Source organism: Protopterus annectens, chromosome 2.part0 (assembly GCF_019279795.1).
Source record: "Protopterus annectens isolate FY-2018-M chromosome 2.part0, PAN1.0, whole genome shotgun sequence".
Taxonomy (NCBI): domain Eukaryota; kingdom Metazoa; phylum Chordata; order Ceratodontiformes; family Protopteridae; genus Protopterus; species Protopterus annectens.
In genome coordinates, this window is record NC_056728.1 from 1,307,741,575 (window position 1) to 1,307,765,091 (window position 23,517).

The following is a 23,517-nucleotide window of genomic DNA, read 5'->3' on the forward strand; positions in this document are numbered from 1 at the left end:
ACGTAGATATTTCCTGCAAGACTCTCTGATTGGGATATGCAGATAGGCCTCTTTTAGGTCTAGGGTGGCTAACCAGGCATCTTTGGACAGCATAGGAAGAAGCTGCTGTAGGGTGAGCATTTTGAATTCTGGTACCACCAGGAAGGTGTTTAGAATGGATAGATCTAAGATTGGACACTAGGTGCCCTCTTTTCACGGTACCAGGAAAAGTCTGGAACAGAAACCTTGGCCTATCTGTTCTGCAGGAACAGGCTGAATTGCCCTCATGGACAGCAGGGAATGAACTTGGTTTTGTGCCTCTGCCACTGGTTTGGAGGAAGATCTGGGAACTCTTTTGGAGTTGGCAGCATGTGGAAGTAAAATCTGTACCCCTGGGACACTATGTTGAGGACCCATCTATCGTTGGTGATGGAGGCCCAGTTTTTTGCATGAGAGGCAAGTTTTCCTCCTAGGGGCACAAGCAAATGGGCAGATGTGAGAGGTGGAGTTGAGAAGTCATTGTGAATTCTTTTCATAAGGGGGTGGCTTAGCACACCCTGTTTTTGAAGTGGAGGTACTCCATTGCTTAGATCTCTGCATACTCTGAGACTGCTGTCTGGGGGGGTCTGCTTCCCCTAGGTCTAGTCTGAGGTGGCCTTGAGAGGGCTGGAAAGAACCAAAGTTTTGAGGGGCAATGTCTAACGGAATCTTGGAGGCTGGAGTTGCAAAAAGCCTTTAACTGTCTGCACAGACTTAGCTTTTTCTTCCATGTTTTTTAAAACCTCTTCTGCTTTGTTGCCAAACAGATTGTCTTTGTTCAGTGATGCATCCAATAACTTTGATCTGTCATGGCCTGGCAAGGTCTGTTCCTTAAGCTATGCATGCCTTCTAAGTACAGAACCTGTGACTGCTGCCCTGCAGAATGCTTCTAGGGCGTCAAACCCACACTGCGGGGTATGCTTACTAACTTGGCTTGCAGAAAGCATAAGCTCCTGTAATTCTTTATTTTCTGCACAGTCAGGGAAGGTAGATAATTTCTGTTTAATAAGTTCCATAGTATGTTGCTGGTATTTCAGCATGTGGAATTGACAATTTAATGCTCTAATGGCAAGAGTTGCAGAGGTGTATACTTTTTTAACCCCATCTGTCTAAATCTCAGGAATCCCTGTCCGAAGGGGTGGGATTCTTAGCTGTAGTTGCTTTTATTCCTTTACGTCCTTGGGAAATGACCTCTGGGTCAGCAGTGGGATTTTTGAAAAGAAATTTGTGTGAGTCAGGGACTCTGTAGTACCTGTCAGGTTTCCTTGGAGCAGGAGGCAGAGTATCAGGAGTTGGACTAGATTCCATAAAAACATCATCCACAAAATCCAGAACAGGAAGAATAGCTATGGGTCTGTGCTGTGGTAACTCTATAAATTCCCTGATAATCCTGGCATTCCCAATGGAAGTGCTCTCTCAATGTATGTAAGGTTTCACCAAAAGAAAAATCCTCTAGAGGAGAGGCAGAAGGAATGGATTCCTCTGCATCTGAATCCTCATAAGCAGATAAGGGCATGTCTTCATAATCAGAAACCTCAGAGTTGTCGGACTCTTGGTAAGATAAAGCTGCTGGGGACAAGTCTCTCTTCCTTTTAGCAGGGATAGGCTGGCTTCCCCTAATCAGCATGATAAGGTCTTCTGCCATTTTAAGCATCTGAGACTGAGGCAGGGAAGCAGGCGCTTAAGGTTGGGTCGTCAGTTTTTTTAGGCGTAGTTCATACTCTGGGCCTTAGAAACTCGGTAGTTTTAGAAAAGAACTGAAGATGCAAAAGAAGTTGCGGTTTGTGTTGAATATGCACAGCGGCTCCAGACCAATCGAAGGTAGACATCCGCAGGTTCCGTAGTCAAAGAAGAGTCTTGCGGCATACCGGACTCTGAATGGGTCTTGGTAGCAGCCTGCGAATCCATAGAAGCGGGCATAAGGGGCTGTGAAAGTGCCTCACTGAGTACCAGAGAACTGACGACTAGCTTAACGGAAGCGTCGTCAGCAGTTTTGGACCTATGCAGTCTGTCTCTGTCTTTATCCTTATGTTTTTTCGGAAGATCGGTAGTCGGATGGCTTACTGAAGCCATTTCGGAATACGGAGATCGAGAGCAAAAGTATTTAGTTAAGATAAGGGCCCGACGATGTATAGTTCTGGAGTTGAACAAAGTACAAAACCGGCAGCGAGGGATGTCGTGGTCTGGGCCTAAACAGGTGACGCAGTAAGAATGGAAATCTCGGTGTGGTATTTGCTTTCCACAGGCGAGACAATTGTTAACCTTTTCTGACATCAGTTAGAGCAAGAAAAAAAGATCCCCAACGGGGTACTTAGCTTTAGAGGACTTCAACTTCAATTTTGGAAATGAAAACTCAGGTAGTGGCCGATCGGCACCCATGCAAACTGCTTCTGCTTCAGGCTCCTCGGCAAGAAAAACTGATGTAATGGCGTTGGCTTCCTGTTTTTATACCACTGATGACCTGACGTCAGTCCTGGAGTGACAGCAACCGAAGCAGAAATACTAAGCCTCTGATATTCGGGCCGACTGAGGGCTACCCCTGGCAGGATAACCCAACTGCTATGACTGCAACAGTGAAACACGAAGAACATCTACAACAGGTGGCTGATGACAGCACAAGAAAAACAATCCACTTTGACCTATCCCTAAATAACAACACACTCTTTTAGTCTTACCAGTGTTCTGCTGAAGTGCCCCAATCACCATCACTGGACATGCAGGATGCTACTCATGATGTTTCATACTGAATTCCTATGAAATGTTTCTGCTGCCTTTGCTCCTGACATAATCTACATGTGCAGTACCCATAGTACAGACCTGTGAGACACAAGGATGGAGCCCAGAGTACACCCAAGATGAATTGATTCTGTTAGTTGTTTGGGCTCTGTATGAGCAAGATGGGGAAGAAGGAAGTAAGTTGTGAGCAGCTGACAGTGGCTCAATTATCTTTGGGATAGGGAGCAACTAGGTCCCATAAGCACTACTGACACCTGTTATAGGTCAGCTGTCCAAGAAGGCATAAGGACACCGGCATGTACAAATGCATGACAGTTCAGTGTGCATGGAAACACGCACACTCCTGGCCAGAACTGCAAGCCCTGGTGTGTCAGGAATATATCAAACCGCAAAATGAGGAAGACTGCAGCACAATGAATAAAATCTGGATTACCTAAGGAGGTTAAGATCTCTACCTCATACCACTACTTTCCAGAGTTCAGTCCTGATCTCCTTTTACTTTCTGATTGACGACAATAAAGACTGTCCATACACACACAGTGAAGGCCATGACTGAAAGGAGGACCAACTAGTTTACTTACCTGTCTCAACAAATTGAAAGATAAAGCAACAGCTACCATGCAGAGTCCAATAAACAGTGTTGCAACGTCTCAATTCATATACTGCTTCATCAATCCACTGCTTACAGAATCCAGCAAACAGTCAATATGTATTGAATATAAAAAAGTTCTTTATTAATGGTGCACTCAGGAGGTAAGCACTTTCACTTCAGTGCTTCATCAGACCATACAACTGAGTGAATAACAGATTTCCATTTAAAAACGTGAGCTTCCAATCGTATACTGACACATCATAATTGCTTCAACAATTAGAGAATACATAAAATCAAACTAATTAAGCAGCAATACTAAGGAACAGAAGTCAGTAATTGCACTCTAATTACATTTATTGACTTCATAGACTAATATATTATATCATCAAACTAAAAAAATATATTTTTAAAATAAGATTAAAAAACATATGCAAAAAAGCATATCAAAAATATATTAAAAAATATTTTTTTATTTTTTATCTGATTTTAAGATAGTTTACTTACCTGGTTAATAAATTAATACATTAAAAAAGAAAATGAAAAGCTAAGTCTTACTTAGCTGTTAACGTGGCTTCAGCCACCTAGTGAAGAAATTATGTACAAAAAAGACAAGGAAGAAAGAGGGTAAAAAACCATCAGATCTAGCTTCATAGAGACCCATTTCAATACTAAATCATGATTATAAAGTGTTTATATCTATAGTGGCTAAAACAATGGCAAAAGTGATGCTAAAATTGATAGATATGGATCAATGTGGTTTTGTGGAGGTAAGGCAGACATTTGACAACATTAACAGAACAGTGATTATCCAGAGGGAAGCAGAATGTAAGAAAATATCACTGTTGCTGGTAGGTCTTGATGCAGAGAAGGCATCTGACAGAGTGAGCTGGGACTTTATGAGCACAGGAACAGAAGCATTTGCATTCCCTGATAAAATTGTAAGGCTTATTATAAGGATATATGAGGTGTCGGAGGTGAAAGTTAAAGTGGTTAGGGTTGTCTCTGATAATCTCTGCTTGAGCAGAGGAACCAGGCTGGCATTACATTTAGAACCGCTGGCAAAGAAAATAAGGGACTCGGAAATTCAAGAATATAATTGGTATGGTAGTCAAGAAAAGCTGGCTGTATTTGCAGATGACATTATTTTATACCCGACAAAACCAGAAAGGGACATTACAGTGTTGTGGAACATACTGAGACAGTTTCAAACCTTTTCAGGATACAAAATTAATGAAGCCAAAACAAAAGCAATATTAGAAAACCATGTACCAACATATAAATTGGTTCAGCAATATCCATACTTATGGGGACATGACAAAATAAAGTATTTAGGAGTATGGATTAAAAATGATACAGGTGTGGCAGCTAAGGATATGTGGGAAGAGACTGAACAAAAGGTAATACATAAAATGAGGAAACTGAAGCTCTGTTATACGGATAGTGATGGGAAGATACAAGCAGTTAAAATGTTGTAGCTCCCTTAGTTTTATATACATGTCAGGCATATTTTATCAACCTCAAGAAAAGCTGTGGATAGTAATTAACAAAGATCTAATGGATTTTATATGGGAGGGGAAGACAGCAAGAGTCAAGTGGAATAAGATTATTCCTCCAGGAGAACAGGGTGAATTGGGATTAACAGAGTTGAAGGGGTATTTCAGAGCAGAACAGTTAAGGCTCCTATACAAAGCACAAGCAGAAAACTATAACTCAAAATGGAAAGAGATGATGATGAAACAAGAGGAAGCTCAAGTAACACAGAGAGACTGGGATTTTGGATGCAGATCTTTAAGGAGAACAATAATAATCATACAGAATATTTTAGTCAAAGTAATAAGCACAAAACAAGACGAGCGTACACTGCAAAGTCCAACAAGGTTTAATAGCTGAGTAAAACAAGCTTACGGCAATCAGTAGTCCAGTGCACACTCCGGTAACTGCCAAGCAATAAAAAGTTAAAATTGATCTGGCTGCACAAAATCCAAGTCACAAAGTGTAAAGCGCTTTTCATTAGGAAACACTTTTCCTAACTTCTTCAGACAATCCACAAAGTATAAAGAGCTTTTCATTAGGAAACACTTCTCCTAACTTCTTCAGATAATCTGACAAGACTGTCTGAAGAAGTTAGGAGAACTGTTTCCTAACGGAAAGTGCTTTACACTTTGTGACTTGGGTTTTGTGCAGCCAGATCAATTTTAACTTTTTATTGCTTGGCAGTTACCAGAGTGTGCATCGGACTACTGATTGCTGTAAGCTTGTTTTACTCATCTATTAAACCTCGTTGGACTTTGCAGTGTACGCTCGTCTTGTCTTGTGCTTATTAGTTTTTGGACGTTTTTAGTAAACATATTTTACTCAACGTACCAGAAGGTATTCTAAGAACTAAGCCAAAACGAGACTGAAGAAAGAAGATTCCGCCGACAAGGAAGACTGCAATTAGAGGTACAGATAAAAGGCAATAGGGGTGGGAATATACTGGGGAAAACTGACAAAGGAACCAAGGTATTGGGAGCAAATAACTAGAGAGAGAAAGGTAACAGAATGGGAAGGCACCAAGAACTTATTTGGACTGCATATCAAAGATTGATATCAGAGTACAGGCAAAGAGAAAGAAATAAGGGTGTCCTAAATGAAAGACCAGCACTGGTAGAGTTTTTGGTAGAATCTAGAACAGAAGTTGCTATTAAGGAAAGGAATAATTAGTAGAGCATATAAAATATTGCATAATAACTATAAGAATAAATCAGAGGAGGTTAGGAAGGATTGGGAAGAGAGACTAGATAAGCAATTCACAAAGAAACAATGGGGGGGGGGTATATGTACGTCTCCAAAATATACAACAAAATCTAGATGATTTAGGATCTTTGCCTGGAAGTGTTTACATAGGTATTTTTATACCCCAAGCAGGCTCCAAAGAATTTTTCCTCAGGTAAACAGCAAATGCTGGTGGTGTGATGGGGAAGAAAGAGCTAACTGGGAACATATTTTCTGGGACTGTAATGAGTTGGCACACTTTACTGACTCCCTGCAGTCTGCACTGCCAAAGATGCTGGGTGAGTAAATTGGAATAACCAGGGAAATTACTTTTTTGAACTACAACACAGAATCAGAACTGCCTAGACATAGTAAGGCTTTGCTGAGTCCAATTATGATGGCTGCCAAAAAAGCAATTACTAGAAAATGGAAATCAAAGTCTAAACCAACTTTACTTAGAAGTAACAAAGTAACCGAGATAAAACAACTGGAACTGGGCTGTTTGGAAAGGGGTAGGAGCAAATTACACAGGAAAAAATGGGAAATGTGGGATCAGCACATGGAGAGGAGGAATGAGGTTTAAAAGAAGGCAGGATTTGAATGAGCTATGTAATGGCTGACTGGCAATGACTGGACATATTAAAAGTGATGTATCTTATTTGCAGATACAGTTGTGTTGGCACGGTTTGTAAGCTGTAATGTTTGTAACTGAAATTGTATTGTTATGGTTTACTTTCATTTACAAAAATGTAAGATTGCCAGTGCCATACATGGCAATTAAATAAGATGTTTATATTTAAAAAAAAAAAAAAGACAAGGAAGAGAATTGATAGTCTTGTTGGAGTGAGTCAAAAAACAGAAAATAAATACAAATAAAAATGATATTCAGAGTTCTCTCTTTTTAGCCACATTTGGTGATAAAGAAAAAAAGAAGTTATGTACTCACCATAACATTCCATCTGAGTAGTTGTACTTCATTTGTCTTCAACCTGTGGGTATAGAGATCAGAACTGGATCCGAGACGGCCGCATCACTAGCAGCTGATCCAAACTCCAAGTTCCTCCACTTACCCATAATGCTCACCCTTTCTCCTTCCTTCCCTCAGATTGAGTTTACTGCTCCATAAAACATAAGCCCAACCCAATCTGACCTTACCACTAATGCCTCCCCAATATCCCTAATCTAAGCATAACAAGGAGAGCCACTACAGTGTTCAGCACCTATATACAGGGTTAGGCCAACAGTGACAAGGTTTGGGAGAAGGAGGGGGGAATGGCTGAAGACAAATGAAGTACAACTACTCAGATGGAACATTATGGTGAGTACATAACTTCTTTATCTGAAGCAGTTGACTTCATTAGATCTTCAACCTGTGGGACAGAGTCCCCAGCTACTAACACCTGGGTGGCCCTCATGGAAGCATATTCCGGAGCACCGCGGAGCCAAACAATGCCCTACTCCAGGATACAATGTCTAACTTGTAATGTGAGATGAAGGTATGAGATGAGGACCAAGTAACTGCAGAACAAATATCCAGTGACACTCTGGGCCAAAAGGTCGCTGAAGTGGCCATAGGCCTGGTGGAATGTGCTCTTATCTGACCCTGAGGGGAAATGGCTTTTTCTGAATATGCTCGGATGACACATTGGGAAATCCAATGAGTGATGGTCACTTGGATTTCATTCTGTGTAAATAAAATCTCAATTGCCTATGTACGTCCAGCAAATGTAGTTTATATTCACCCCTGTTTTGGAAATAAAACAGGAAGACTGATAGTCTGGTTAATATTGGTTTCTGAGACCACTTTGGGAAGAAAGGCTGGATTAGTACACAGGGAAACCCTGTCCTTATGGAAAACCATGTACGGAACCTTGATGGACAATGCTTGAAGTTCTGACACCCTCCTAGCAGAAGTGATAGCCACCAAAAAGGCATTTTTCCAAGATAGATATTGTAGGTCTACTGAAGCCACGGGGGCTCAAAGGGAGGAGAGAATAGAGCCTGAAGTACAAAGATGAGGTCCCATGGAGGTGTAGGATCTTTCACCGGGGGTCTTAAAAGACAGGTACCTTTATGGAAGGTCTTGCAAAATCTAGACGAAGCTAGGGAAGCCATGGACTTTAACCGTAGAAGAGCTAGCAACCTTGATGGAAGATAGTAGCCAAAAATTCTAAAACTGCTGGGACTGGAACCGTAAAGGGATCCAAGTCCTGATGAGAAGCTCATATGGGGAATCATTTCCACTTACTATGATACGTTTTCCTGGTGGAAGATTTGTGATCCGCCACCAAAATAGTTTTAACCGGAAAGGATACACCGGGAGTCCTAATCATTAGTGGAACTGGAGCAGCCAAGCAGTAAGCTTCAGACTGTCCATATATGAGTGAGAAGTCCCCGAGGGATGAGAAGTGAGATCCAGAACCCGATCCAAGATCAATGGTGGAACTACCAGATGAGACCAATGGAAGGGGATCCAGACTTGGCGAGGCCAGACTGGGGCAATGAGGATCACTGTGCTCCCCAGCCTGCGAGCTTTCTGAAGAAACTTAGGGATGAGAGGTAACAGGGGGTATGCATAGAGAAGACTGGGAGGCCAAGCATGAACCAGTGCATCCCTGGGGGCTTCCCCTTGAGGGGGGTTTAGAGCGAAGAAGTTGCTGCACTTCGTGTTGGAAGGAGATGGGAAGAGATCGCAGCAAGGCCGACCCCTTTTGAGGAAGATCTGTTCCGCTACTGAAGGATTCGGTGACCATGCGTAAGGCATCAGAATAGTCCTGCTGAGTCTGTCCGCTAGGATGTTGGGCCATCCTGGGATGTGCGTTGCCACCAGAAAACAGCCGGTGGAACTCGCCCATTCCCACACTCTCATGGCTTCGCGACTCAGGGGGTAAGACCTGGTTCCACCTTGTTTGTTGATGTACCAGACTACTGACATGTTATGTGACTGGATCGCAATAGTCCCTAAAGGAAGATGGGCATGAAGGACCTGCAATGCTAGAAGAACTGCCCTCATCTCCAGGACGCTGATATGGAAATTGGTCTAGGAAGGGGACCACTTGCCTTGGAATGTCCTTCCCGAGCAATGCCCCCCCCAGCTGGAAGTCGTCCGTGGTAACTACGGTTTTGGGACAGGGCAGAAGAAAGGGACGTCCCTCAACAAGGTCCAGGGAGAGAATCCACCACCGAAAGGAGTCTCTGCAAGCCCGGGAAAGATGGACTGGGGACAATGGCAGGTCTAGTAGAGACCACTGAACTGCTAGCGTCTAGTGGAGAACTTGCATATGAAGTTGTGCAAAGGGAAGAAGATTGATTGTGGCTACCATGGAACCCAGAGCCCGCAGAACTGTCTCCGCAGAGGGAAGATGAGCCTGAAGAACGCAAGAAACATGAAGTCTTAGTTTGCGTACCCTCTCTGAGGTGAGGTAAACCTTCATTTGGATGGTGTCCAACCAAGCTCCAATAAAGTCCAGAGTCTGGACTAGAGTCAGTGACGACTTGCTGAGGTTGACAGTAATGCCTAGACTGTTCGCTAATACAAGGAAAAGTCCCTGGCTTGGCAAAGCAGACACTTGGTGGGAGCAACAAGGAGTCAATTGTCCAGGTACGGAAAGACCTGGATTCCCAGAAGCCTCAGGTGAGCCACTACGACCACCATCACTTTGGTGAACACCCTGGTGGCTGTGGTAAGACCAAAGGCGAGGGCCCTGAATGGATAGTGATTGGCCCCCAGCGGCCCTGAATGGATAGTGATTGGCCCCCAGCCAGCAGCAGAAGAACCTGCCGGAGCGCCTGTCCATCTTGATATCGACCACATCCAATCCTCTGTCTGCAGATAGAGCAGGATGGACTGAAGAGTGACCATCCGTAATTTCTCCATGGCTATGGACAGGTTCAAAGTGGAAAGATCCAGAATGGGTCTTAGGTCCCCCGTCTTCTTTGGCACTAAAAAGAACCTGGAATAAATGCCCAATCTGGATTGGTCTGGGGGGATGGGTTGGATGACTCACTTTCTTAGCAGCTTGTCTATTTCCAGTGCTGCCACCTCCCTTTTCTCGGGTGGAGTGTCTAAAAGGTGTTTTGGTGGGAGAAGTGGATCTACGAACGGGATGGAATAACCTCTGGATATGATATGCAACACCCAACAGTCTGTTGTTACAGACTCCCACTTCATTGGGTGTAGCGAGAGACGACCCCCGACTGCCTCCAGAGATGAGCAGTTGGGCAGCCCCTCAGGGCTGCTGTGTGGCCTGTCTGAGAATAGTTCTTGAGACCTGAAATTTCTCAGATCCCCTCTACTTCTGTGTCTATCATAACCCTCTCTGCCCCTGGGGGAAGATGAGTCCTGAGTGTCCTGGGAGAACTGAGATTTCCGGAACCACATCTTCTTTGTCCCTCGCTGATTCCTAGAGAAGGATCTTTAAGGGGCGGAAAAGCGGACCCCGGTGGCATACAGTGTCTCCCGTGCTTCTCACTCTGGACCAGTGTCTGACACACAGACTTCCCAAACAGGGAAGAACCATCATAGGGGGCATTTGCAAACGACGCCTTGAAGGGTTCCGAGAATTGACAAAGCCAGAGCCAGGCGTGGCACCTCATGACAACGCCGGACCCAGCCACCCTGGCGGCTCCCTCCATAGCATGGGAAAGGAGGCACATGGACATGTTTGCTACTGCTTTTACAGTGGCCATCCGCGGGAATGTCTTCTTGCCCTCCGCCGGCATGGAATCCCGGGGCGATTCAGCGACTTCATTAACCAGGTCACGCTGCAGTCAGATGACATGCACCACATAATTCAGCATCCGTATTGAAAACGTTGCTGAAGTATACACCCGCTTCCCCAAATGGTCCATAGTCCTTGACTCCTGGTCAGGAGGATGGACTGTAGAGCTCTCCTGCGCGACCTCTTTCCTGTGGCTGCTGCCACCACCATAGCATCTACTGGGACCCCTTACTCCAGCTAGTCCTGTCTGGTGGGGGACTAAATATCTTGTCTGGATGCTTGGAAATAGGCTTCACGGTGTCTTGTTTCTTCCATGCCCGAGATGTTATAAGGTCCACAAGCAGGTCTGTGGGAGGAGACACCCAGGAGGTAGATGTGCCCGTTCCGAATGCCTCTAGGAACACTGACTCGTACGGAGTTGGCTTTTGGGCGGACCACCCTCCCCTTTAGCGAAGGAGTTCTATGAGTTTTCCAAAGGAAACATCCTCAGGGGTGACCTGGGGGAACCTTCCCCTTCCTTCAAGTCAGTGTCATCCATGAGGGATTCTGGAGAGGAGTGCAAGTGCCTCCTTTGCACCTCCGTTTGCAAGGAGCCTCCTCAGTGGGACTTTCTGGGAGGGACTCGCAAACTTCTTGTTGCTCTTGAATGGGAGCTCCCTGAGGCAAATCAAGCACAGGTTGTCCCTAAGAGGACAGAAAGGTCGGGGCCATACCCAGAACCCAGAGGAGTTGGGGAGCAGTCTGAGGATGAGATGGTCAGGGATCTTGACGCAGTCGAGAGAACCCTCTCCACCACATCAAAAGCCGAAGGGGACCAAATGTCCTGAGAAACGAGCAAAAGAGCCGACGGGGGAGTCAGAGCCAAGACTGCAGGAGCTGAGATGCCGAGAGGGAGACTGCATTCCAACAAACTCGGAGCAGACACTACCCCCTTGGATCCAATGCCGAGGCTATGGCTCTGAGAGCTTGGATCCGACACACTCAAGGCAATGGCCAGTGTCGAGGTACAAGGTACCGTCGGCGCCGACTCCCCAACCCCAAGAGTCCTCGGATCTAAAGACTCCAAAACTGACGGTCAGATCGGAGAAGGAGTTATAGGGGTGAAGAAAGGCTGCGAGGTTTCCCACTCTGGTGGGAGAGGGGGCTGGCAAGACCCCCATCTGGATTTAATAACCACCGACAGACAATGCGGCTAGGGGAGGTTGAAAAGAAAAGATAGGGAAGAAACCTACACTCACACCTGAATGAGAAACAGCAAACTTACCCAAAAAAGCCTGGAGCTCTGCGACCAGGATGTGTAACGTTTCAGCGGCAAAAGAGATCTGAGGGAAGGAAGGAGACAGGGGAGCATTATGGGTAAGAGGCGGAGCTTGGAGCTCAGATCAGATGCTAGTGATACGGCCATCTCGGATCTGATTAGTATCCGTATACCCACAGGTTGAAGATCAAATGAAGTCAACTACTTCAGATCAAGTGGTTAACAAATGATCTGCACACATTTTGTCAGTGTCTATACCTAAAATTATCTAATGCACTGAGACATAAGCTCAGGACTTTCAACTACACTTGCTTCCATGTCATGTACCTAACACAGGTAACTACAAAGAACTGCTTACCTGATATTAGGATTCAGTTTATTGACTAAATCTCTTGACAGTTCCTCATTTGGTGGGGTTGAATAGTCATGAATAACCTGGAGATGATGAAGCAAAGGAGAAATTATTTGACCTTCAAGATATAGTTACATGGTATAGTTACATATCTGCAGAAAATAACTTGCATTTAAAATGACACCAAAATGAATGAATATAACCTAATGAAATACTAAACGTAATGAAGGAAGGCCCAACTGCCAGTGTACTGTACAGTAGCATGGAAAGCCAAAGTCTGAACAGACAAATTCATGTTGTGACTATTGAACAATGGCAGAAGAGAAAGATGTCTGCTGAAACTAACTGGTCTGCATTTACTCTGTTCTAAATGGAAAATATAAAAGCATGTGTGAAGTTGGAATTATTCTGTATTCAACCTACAAGAGATGCAGTACAAAATGTAAGAGTTACCGTCTTACCTTACCAGCTGGCCTTCAGTAGGGTTCCTCTTTGCTGGGTCTACATCTCAGTTTCTTTCCTCCAACTCTAACTTGACATTTTTTTCTTAGAAGACATAGCACACTATTCTGCCATACCCCATAACATCACATTCTATACTAGCTATGATTGCTAGTTTACCACAGGCCACTGAATGAGCGCACTTCCTGCAAAACAATGGCAGTTTGGCATCTACACTGTTTAACAAGATATACAAATGGCCCCCTACTGAAATGTTGGCATTCAAAATCCTAAGTGCCAACATGCTATAAAAAATAAATCTAGAAATGCAGGAGAGGAGCGAATCTCAAACATCACTCTTCCATTAAGGATACTACAATGACTCACTGGAGGGACCATACAAACACAGGAAGGAAAAGCAAGTTACCTGTAACTCAACAAGGTGGATCTAGTCACAGATCGATGCACCAGGTAAGAACTTATCTGTTATAGCTATCAACCAGGACTCACTTTGGTGGCTCTATATTAGTAATGAATCCCAACAGTAAAACCTTCAAGGGTAGTAGGATCCAGAATACACCACAAGGAAAGGTACAGAATGGTAAGTGTTAAAGCACAAAGGTACCAACGAAGGCCTGATTCCTGGAATCATATGAATCATATCATCAACCCTTTTTTCCCCATTTTCTATATGAGGTTGAGTTGTCACCAACTGTCACCATCTCTCTCAATTCAATGTCACTATCCTACACTCTTTAATAGTCATGCCTAACTGTTGCAGGTCTTGTCCCACACAGCACATCCGTTTCTTTGCTGTATTCCGTCTTTTCCTCTTGCCTGCTCCCATTCGGTCCCTGCTTTCCTGCACATTCCCAAACCACCATAATCTGTTTCGTGACCTTCGCTGCTACTTGGACATCTGTCTGATGACATCATTTCTTCATCTGTCCCACAGTGTGAATTCTACCACATGTCAAAGGCACTTCTTCACCTCTAGCTTCTTCAGCTGCTCTACCTTCACTGCTCAGGTTTTGTACCATACAGTAGTACTGGTAACACTACTGTTTTGTACACCTTACTTTTCAGCTTCGTTGGCATTCTTCCTTCAGACACTACCACTGACAGTCTGTGACACTTGGCTACAAGCCCCTCTGATTCCAGCTTTAATCTCCTCATTCAGACTTCCTTTCTCCACAACCACCCCCCAAGATACTTAAAGTTAACATGCTCCACTGCTTTCTCTTTTACCTCATTTTTTGGCTTTTGTCCCCCCACCCCCATCTGCTGCCATTACAACTGTCTTATCAGACTCACTTTCATCCTGTGTGCCTTCAGTTTTGCATTCCATTCCTTTATCATCATTTGCTGAAATTCTTGCTCATAGTCTGCCTGTAATGTTACATTATCTGGGTATAACAGCTTTGTTGACCTGCCCACCAGACCTCTTTGCTAATGTAGTCCATCTGGGCTCAGAGCTGAACCCAGATACATATCCACTCTCACTGTGAACCTCTCTGCTCATACTCGTGTTACTGGGTCCTTGTACATAGCCTGCAATAACTATACTAATGTTTCTGGGACTCGTAACCACTGAAGGACTGGGACCTTGTCATAAGCTTTCTCCAAGTCTAGGAATGCCTACTTGTGTTCTTTCCTCATACTAAGTTTTTTCTCATTACCTGTCTCACTGCAAACATGGGTCAGTTGTGCTGTATCCTTTTCTAAATTCAAACTTCTCATATCTCATCTTACTTTCTGCTTTACAGTAGAATATTCTGCTCTGAATATTAATTTATCAATTACCCTCCCCAGATCTTTCATGCAACATGACAGGGGTCTGATATCTCCATACTGCCCACAATTGTGAATGCCCCATTTGTTCATGTACACTGGCACTAGAATGCTTATTCTCCAGTTATCTGGGATATAACTTTCTCTCCATACTGCTATAAGTACCCCTTGAAGACATTTCTCCCCTTACTCACACAACATCCTGATCACACCTGCAGTGACTGAGCCTGCTGCTTTCCCTGACTTCATTTCCTTAGTGCTCTTCTTACTTCTTCAAGGGTGGGCTCCTCTTTTTCTTTCATTGTAGGCTGTGTCTGTGACAATACAGTTTCTGTAGGATTTTCTTTATTTAGAAGCTGCTGGAATTACGTATTCCATCTGCCTTTGATGTCCTGTGTGCTGGTAAGCAGATTATTGTTGGCATCCCTTATAAATGTGTCTGATGACTATCCGCTTTATCTTTTTGGCTTACAACCTAATAGAGTTCCTTTGTACCTTTACAGAAACTAATAGAGTGCCTCTGATGTCCTCCTCTTTGCTACTGCCAACGTATTGCTCATGTAACCTCTTTGTTAGCCTGGTCATCTTTACTATCTCCCACTTCTTCCTGCACTCCTTCTTTCTTTTTGTGATTTCCAGGACCTCTGCATTCTACCACCATTTTTCCTTATGTACTTTGTTTCAATACCTGGCTTGGAAGCATATCTATTCTGTAGTCCTCACATATGCTGTTCTGAGGCATTGCCACTCTTTTTCAACTGAACCCATTTCCTCTTCTTCCTGCGATGTTATAGCCCAGAGTATTTCCTTGACTTCTTGTCCTTTCTGTCCTGTCATCTTCCAAGTCATCAGCCTAGTCTCTGTTAACTTTAGAGCCTTCTCTGACTGCTGCTTATAGCTTATTATGTCAAAGGTTTATGCTGTCTGCTGAATGCTTCACTTGGGATGGCTGCAATTGCTTATTCTACCCCAATGCCCTTTCCTTATCAAGCGGAAGTCTAGCAGAGTTGCATGTTGACCACTCTTGTATGTGAGCCTGCAAACAGTCTTTCTTGCTGAACCATGTGTTGGCCACCATTAAGCCAATTGTCAGACAGAAGTCTAGAATGATCTCTCCTTCTTTATTCCTGTTGCCCAGCAATGTGGACCTAGGCAGTCCTTATATCCTGTTTTGTCTGTCCAGATATGTACATTCATGTCCCCAATTATCAACACAAGCTCATGTTTGAGCTGCTTTATTTAGCAAGTCCTGCAACTGCTACTTGAATGCACTCTTCTCCTCTGTCTCAACCCTGTTTGGGGCATAGTCTGTGACTATGAATTTTGCCTTACCCTTACACTGATTGCCATGAGTCTATCACTAATACTGATGACATTCGTCACTGTCTTTTGAAGCCTCCCACAATTCCCACCCCATTTCTAGTCTGTCCTCTCCTGAGTAGTCATGGGGCTTTGCTGTACTGGCTTTCCATCCTGACTTCTGCATACAGAGGATGTCCAGCCTCCTCCTAACCATTATGTCATTCACTTCCAAGGTGTGTCCTGTTAGTGAACCTATACAGACTGCAGCAATCCTCCGAGTTCATGTTTGGCAGATTGATTGGTTTTACATTCAGCACTTGCTCAAAAGAGCTATCCCAGACAATCTAAACAGGGCAACTGGACATTGGCTATCAAGTAGCTGACACACACCTGCTGAGCATTACGGCAAGCACACACAGGTCAGCAGAAGCACACAGACCCCCTCCCACCATTAGCAAACGTCTCTGGTGTAAGTCAGGATAGGCCAGGGCCTTAACTCACTTATCACAGGCAAATACCCATGCCCATTTTGGCAACATTACTCAACATAGCCCAATCACCTACAGCCAATTTTTACACAGTTGAGTGACTAACCCTATCACAGCCCAGAGTCTGTAATCCATACTCTCCTATCTAAAGGATACTGCACACCCACAGCTGGTGCCCAAAGTGCTTGGGCTATACAACTCTTCCCTCAAAAGGCATCATTTACAGTCCGTGCTGCTGCTCCCAACTTCTGACTAACAAAGTTTGCAGATGACCGCAAACTAGGAGCCATAGTCAAGTCCCCAAATGATGTGGACATCCTACAGAAGGGCCTCAGTCAGACAGATGCCCAGTGTCAGAGCCACGGCCTCAAGCTCAATGTGAAAAAGTGCAGTGTCATCCCCTTTGGTAAAAACTGTACCCATGAACTACCACATAGGCAGCAATCTACTTAACACCAAATGTGTGATAAGAGACCTTGGGACCCAGGTGGACAGTAGTCCCTCCTTTGATAGTCACATCGCCACAGTAGTCAGGAAGTCCTTCCACGTGGCACACCTCATCATAAAAGGGTTCTCATCCAGGAAAAAAAGAGGTCATTGTTCCCCTCTACTCAACACTCATTAGACCTATTATAGAGTACAACGCCCCTTTTGGAATGTACCTCACAAGACATCTGCAGCAGCTGGAAAGGCCACAGAAGTACCTCACAAAGAGGATTACTGCCCTACACTGACAGTCTCAAAAAACTCCAGCTGTACTCCGTAGCATATCGCCTACTCCGAGGTGATCTCTGCCTAACATATAAAGCTATGTCAAACCCAGAGCTGTTGGACATGCTACACCTAAAGAAATCCCAATCCCTCCGAGCTACACGCTCTAGGGACCTAAACCTTGTTACCACAATAAACAGGACATGCTGGAGGGATAGATTCCTGTCCCATAGACTTCCCATACTCTGGAACAGGCTACCCATCTATGTCAAGCAAAGTTCTTCATTAGCACTCTTCAAGAAAAATCTTGATGAGTGGATGGGAAATAGGAAATACACCCCGGGGATCACTTCTGTGTCTCTGCTCGACAGTGGCACAGGAAAATAACTTTCTTGGGTGGAGTAAGCCAGGGAACCTTGTTGACTAGGCTTATGTAGGCCCTTGGGCCGATAGCCTAGTACCTACCTATGAACCTATAATACCCAAGAATAGAGTTGTGGGCAGCATTCTTTGGAAACACCCCAGCATGTTTTCTGGGAGGTGAGAGGAACTCAGAGACACAGGGAGAACATGCAAACTCCACACAGACATAAGCCGGGAGTCAGGAGTGAAACTTGTATCTTGTGCATGGAAGACAATGACTTTAGCCGTTATGCCAGCTGTGTCTGCTGGAGTCATCTTCCAGGCAGTAATGCTTGTTAAGATGTGAACTACTGATCACATAACAAAGAAGCTATAGCCTTGGTCAACTGAACTTTAACAGTAGCATTTTACAACAAATGGATCATAGCCTGACAGCAATGGATAATGCACTTCAAACCCACAATTGCCAGCCATTCCACCTTCAAGACAAAGAAGGCAAGCAGCAATTCTGTCCTCCTAAATGCATGCCCTCACTACAGACAGTGCTGATGGTGCACAGCCAGGGCATGAATCTCATTATGGCTTTGTAAAAGGAGAAAGACAGCTTGTTTTAAGGACAATTCTAACATTACTTGTAAGAAAAAAATGGGCTTGTCAGAAGATACCCAGTCCTTGTGAAAGATCATATAAGATTCTCTCTACAGCTAATGGTATGAAGCCCGGGCAAGGGTGATGGCAGCAGGAAGACTGTTTTGCCAGGACACCAACTTCAAAGTTGCATAAATCAGATGTGTGAATGAAAGGCAGGCAATCTTATCAAGAACGTAGGACAAAAGATTCTGCCAGTCATGAAGTTTAACTCACAAGAGCTCAAGATAATGCTCCCAGCCAAATTGAGAACTAATTCCACTTTGCATGGTTTATGAGGGGGTTCTCCTTGGCTTTTCTATATTGCCAGGGTCTCACGAACTTGAAGTAACAACCTTTACAGCTACGAAACACAAGAAAGGAGTAAGCCCAATACAAAACACTGTAACCAAACAACGGACTATAGAAGGAATTCCAACCAGTCGTGATTATAAAGACAGCGTGATTTTGAATAAAAGTTGTCTTTAATAATATATTAATGCAGAAAACTCATATGTATAAAAACAGAGTTTTCGTCCGATAACATCAGACTTCATCACATACAATGTAACATGTCATCATCCAGTTTTTATACACTTCAATCAAAAGCCTACTCATTATTCAATAAGGCAATTAGCTACAAATTAATGAATTGCAGAAGATTAAAATGTTAAAAATTCATTAAAATTCCTATTAAGATACATAAAATAGGAAATCCATAACATTATGCATGAATTTATAAAAAGAAAATACATCAATACACATAAATAAATGCATATTAATTGTATATAATAATGAATGACATATTTTTTACAATTTTGCTGACCTGAGTTTTAAAAGAGGTATAAGGGAAATGCTGTCATTTAAACCCGGAGGTCTGTTGGCTTCCAAGAAAATTTGCCAATAGGCCTCTCTATAAGCTAACTTAGATTCCCAGGGTCCCCCCCCCACTATTTTTTGGGGGGGGGGGGGTATTGTTTACCTTCCCTATATTCTTGTAAATCCCTATCCAGTTTCCTATATTTTCTACATAAATTCTCTTCACATATCTTATCTATTATATCCTTCAAATCATATTTACATTTTTCAGATTGTATTTGTAATAACAAGTCATTGGTAATGCATTCATTATACAAATCTATATGTTCTTGCAATACAGTAATTTCCCTATTATTGTTTTTGACAATTGCTTTCAAGATTTCAAAGCCGAAATTATCAAAAATACCTAAACGTTACTTATGAAATTCACTTCCAGTTTCGACATTATTAGGATATTTGTAAAGGCGTAAGTCTTTAGGTACAATGCCTAATTTAATGCATTCATGAAGGTAATCATTGTCTATAGAAAGAGTTTTATACCTTTGTAAAACATTATGAAGCTTGTTCAAATTGTCCTTGTAGCTTTCGGAAGGTGGAACCAGTAGGTTATTAACCCCCGGTTTGTTGAAAGTAGGTTTATCACGCATCCATTTGGAAAAAATTTCCGTTGTAGTAAAATTAGAATTAGCATCTTCAGAAGGCATCCTGCTGGCATTAGAGCAACCTGGAAGGTTTAAAGCAGCTGGAGTGGACTGAAAATCCTGTGTATTATCGTCTGTTCCCTGTGCAGTCGCACCCGGGCAATGTGAATCCGCTGATTGTCGTAGCCCACACACATTAGTAAGGAACACCTCCTGGATTCCTGGCAGCTGAGTCTTTGAAAAAATAACTGTTAATCATTGGCTAAGGGGAGTTAAAAGTTCTACAAGTTGGGTTAATTGACCCATGATTTTCCTGAACTCTCCCACATCCGAAACCCTCGTGCCATTGGTTGTTGGTTGGCCGGTGGAATTACCTTCAACCTCCATAAAGCTAGGAACCACAAGAAAGGAGTAAGCCCAATACAAAACACTGTAATCAAACAACAGACTATAGAAGGAATTTCAACCAGTCATGATTATAAAGACAGTTTGATTTTGAATAAAAGTTGTCTTTAATAATATATTAACGCAGGAAAAAGTACAGTTGTGTACCTACCATAAATGTAGATGTTCGAGTGTATTCACTGTTGCAGTCATTACTCTTGGGTTATCCTGCTGGCAGGCTACCCTCAGTCGGCCAGAATTCCAAAGTCTAGGTCCGGCATCGGTTGCTGTCGCCTCTTCCCTGACGTCAGTCCACCAGGGGTAAAAAAGATGCAGCTGACGCCATTTTCTTCAGTTTTTCTTGCCCCAGATGTCAGCTGCCCCCAAATTGGTAGGCTGAAAAATGTGCCAAAAAAATGCATGCACAAAAAATAACATTTCCTTCATCTACAAGCAAATACACCAAAAAGATTGTATAGGGTAGAGAAGTACAGATAAGTCCCAGCAAAGAAAAAGGGGGATGGTGGGTGGGTAACCTGGACTGCAACAGTGAATACACTCGAACATCTACATTTATGGTAGGTACACAACTGTACTATGTTCATCGTGTTTCACTGTTGCAGTCATTACTCTTGGGTTGAATCCCAAAGCTGAGGATGGGTGGCTGGGCTAAATTGGATTAGGAGAGGCTATGAGGCCCTGCAGAACTGCAGTGGCAAAGCCTGCTCTGGACTTAGAGTAAAGAGGGTAGTGCTTTGTGAAGGTGTGCACTGAACTCCAGGTTGCAGCCTCTCAGATATCTTTGGCTGGTACTCCTCTGAGGAAGGCTGCTGCTCTGGTGGAATGAGGCCTAATGCCCTTAGGCACTGATTTGCCATGTTAAGAATAGCAGAAATGGATGCAATGGCCTATCCATTTAGAAATAGTCTGTTTTGAGATAGCCTTTCCTTGTGATCCTGCAGCATATGACACTAAAAGTTGCTCAGTCCTTCTTAAAGATTTAGTTCTGTCCAAGTAGAAGCATAACTGCCTATGTATGTCCAAAGAATGCAGAATTTTCTCACCCTTGTTCTGTGGATTTGGATAAAAGGTAGGCAAGTGAATGGTTTGGTTGCGGGCCACACTGGACACCACCTTAGGCATAAATGTATGGTTTGTCCTCAGAGAAACCCTGTCTGGATGAAAAATGATGAAAGGTTCCACAGCCATGAGTGCTTGTAGCTCTGAGACTCGCCTTGCAGAGGTTATTGCTAGGAGCAGAGCTGTTTTCCAGGATAAGAATTTTATATCTGCTGTTGATGCTGGCTCGAAAGGAGGCAGTGTGAGTTTTTCCAAAACATAATTGAGGTCCCAGGCCGGAATTGGTGCTCTCCTTGGAGGCCTAATGTTTTTGGCCCCTCTGAGGTACTGCCTTATTAAAGGATGAGAAAATATAGGTAGTTCCGTATTGTAATGGGCTGAAATAGCAGAGGCATGAATCTTAATTGATGAGAAAGAAAGGCCTTTGTTCAGCATCTCAGTTAGGTATTGTAAAATCTGAGGGATATTTGGTACACACGTGTCAATGCCTTGTTCCTGGTTCCAAGTAAAGAATCTCTTCCATTTTTCTGCATAAGATTTTCTGGTACTGGGCCTCCTGGCCTCCAAGATGACATCCATAACAGCTTTTGAAAGAGGAGTGTTCTGAATGGTTACATTATCTGCCATGCTGCCAGATTTAAGGTCCTGAGTTGGCTGTGCAGGATCTGATTGTTTTGTTCGGTCAGCAAGTGAGAAGTTTGAGGCAATATCCATGCTGGACCTTGAGACAAGCTATTTAGGATTGGGTACCAGTGCTGGCGTGGCCAGTCTGGTGCAATCAGTATCATTTTTAGCTTCTCTTGTCTGACCTTTAGGAGTACCCTGGGAAGGAGAGGCAGTGGAGGAAAGGCATATACTGCTAGATTTTTCCAGCTGAATGATAGGGCGTCCACTTTCTATGCTTGCTTGTGATAAATCCTTGTGCAAAATCTCTGCAATTGGCAGTTGTGAGGGGAGGCAAATAGATCTATGTCTGGGCATCCCCATTTCCTTACTATCATGCTGAAGACTTGTGGATCCAGTTTCCATTCGTGGGCTCCATGAGGTTTCTGCTTAGTTCGTCTGCCAGAGTATTTGTTTTTCCTGGCAGGAATTGTGCTTGCAGGTGAACTTGAAAAGCCAATGCTGTGTCCCATAAGGTCATTGCTTGTCTGCAGAGGGGGTAGGAATGTGTATCTCCCTGCTTGTTTATGTACCACATGACCGTAGTGTTGTCTGTCTTTATCATTAACTGTCCTGGATGAAGCAGGTCCTTGAAAGCTGTCAGGGCATTTTGAACAGATAGCATCTCTTTTTGATTGATGTGAAGATGCATCTGGCTTGCAGGCCATGTGCCCTGAATACATTTTCCTGCCATATGGGCCCCCCAGGCATAATCTGATGCATCCGTTGTCAGTGTCTGTCTGGCTGTGGGTAAACTGAATGGCAGACCCTTACTGTGGTGGCAGGCTTCTGCCCACCATCAAAACTCCTGTTGCAGGCAGGGAATGAGTGCAATTACTGTCTCCAGGCTGTGGCAATGCTGAGTCCAAACACTTTTTAGATACCATTGTAGTTTCCTCATATGCAGTCTGGCATATGGAATTAGTAGAATGCAGGATGCCATGAAACCCAAGGCCTGCAGGATTTTCCTTGCAGATAAGTGGGTTTTTGTTGCCAATTTCTTGAAGTAAGTAGTCAGTTGCTTTTGTTTGTCTGGCGTGAGATAAGCCATCTGGGCAGTTGTATTTAAGCTTGCACCCAGGAATATTATCTCTTGAGAGGGCACTAGTTTTGATTTCTTTTCATTTACTGTGTACCTAAGGCCAATTAGTAATCTTTTTACAAACGCCAGATGCTTTAGAAGAATGCCTTTGCTCTCTGCATGAATTAGGCAGTTGTCCAAGTAGGGATATATTTGAATTCCTTTTTGTCTGCAAAACGCAATTACTGGTGCCAGGCATTTTGTGAAGACCCTGGGCACAGTAGATAAGCCAAAGGGCAGTGCAGAGAATTGGTAATGCATTGAGCCAGCTATGAATCTGAGGTATCTTCTGCAAGATTGTCTGATTGGGACATGCAGGTATGCCTCTTTTAGGTCCAAAGTTACAAGCCAAGCCTTCTTGCCCAGCATGGGCAGTAGCTGCTGTAGAGTCAACATCTTGAATTTTGGAACTTCCAGAAACGTGTTTAGTATACACAGGTCCAGTATTGGTCTCCAGGTTTTGTCCTTTCTGGGTACTAGGAAAAGTCTGGAGTAAAATCCTTGCCACTGCTCTTGTTGTGGTACTTGCTGAATGGCCCTCATGTCCATGAGGGCTGTAATTTGTTTTTGTGCCTCTGCCCATTGACTGTGTGGCAGGTCTGGCAAGCCTTTTGACCTTGGCAGAGTGTGAAAATGGAACCTGTAGCCTTGGGACACTATGTTCAGAACCCATTTGACTTGGGTAACCATTTGCC

At 43.7% G+C, this 23,517-nt stretch overlaps 1 protein-coding gene across 2 annotated transcripts in view; it reads right to left on the bottom strand.

Annotated features, from left to right (window-relative positions):
• The window catches only part of EIF2B4 (eukaryotic translation initiation factor 2B subunit delta), a 979,702-nt gene that overhangs the window by 240,657 nt on the left and 715,528 nt on the right, over positions 1-23,517 (bottom strand). For both annotated transcript variants that reach the window (XM_044061494.1, XM_044061493.1), the window contains exon 8: positions 12,438-12,514. In XM_044061494.1, coding sequence (XP_043917429.1) covers positions 12,438-12,514 — 77 coding nt within the window. The remainder of the gene's footprint in view (positions 1-12,437; positions 12,515-23,517) is intronic.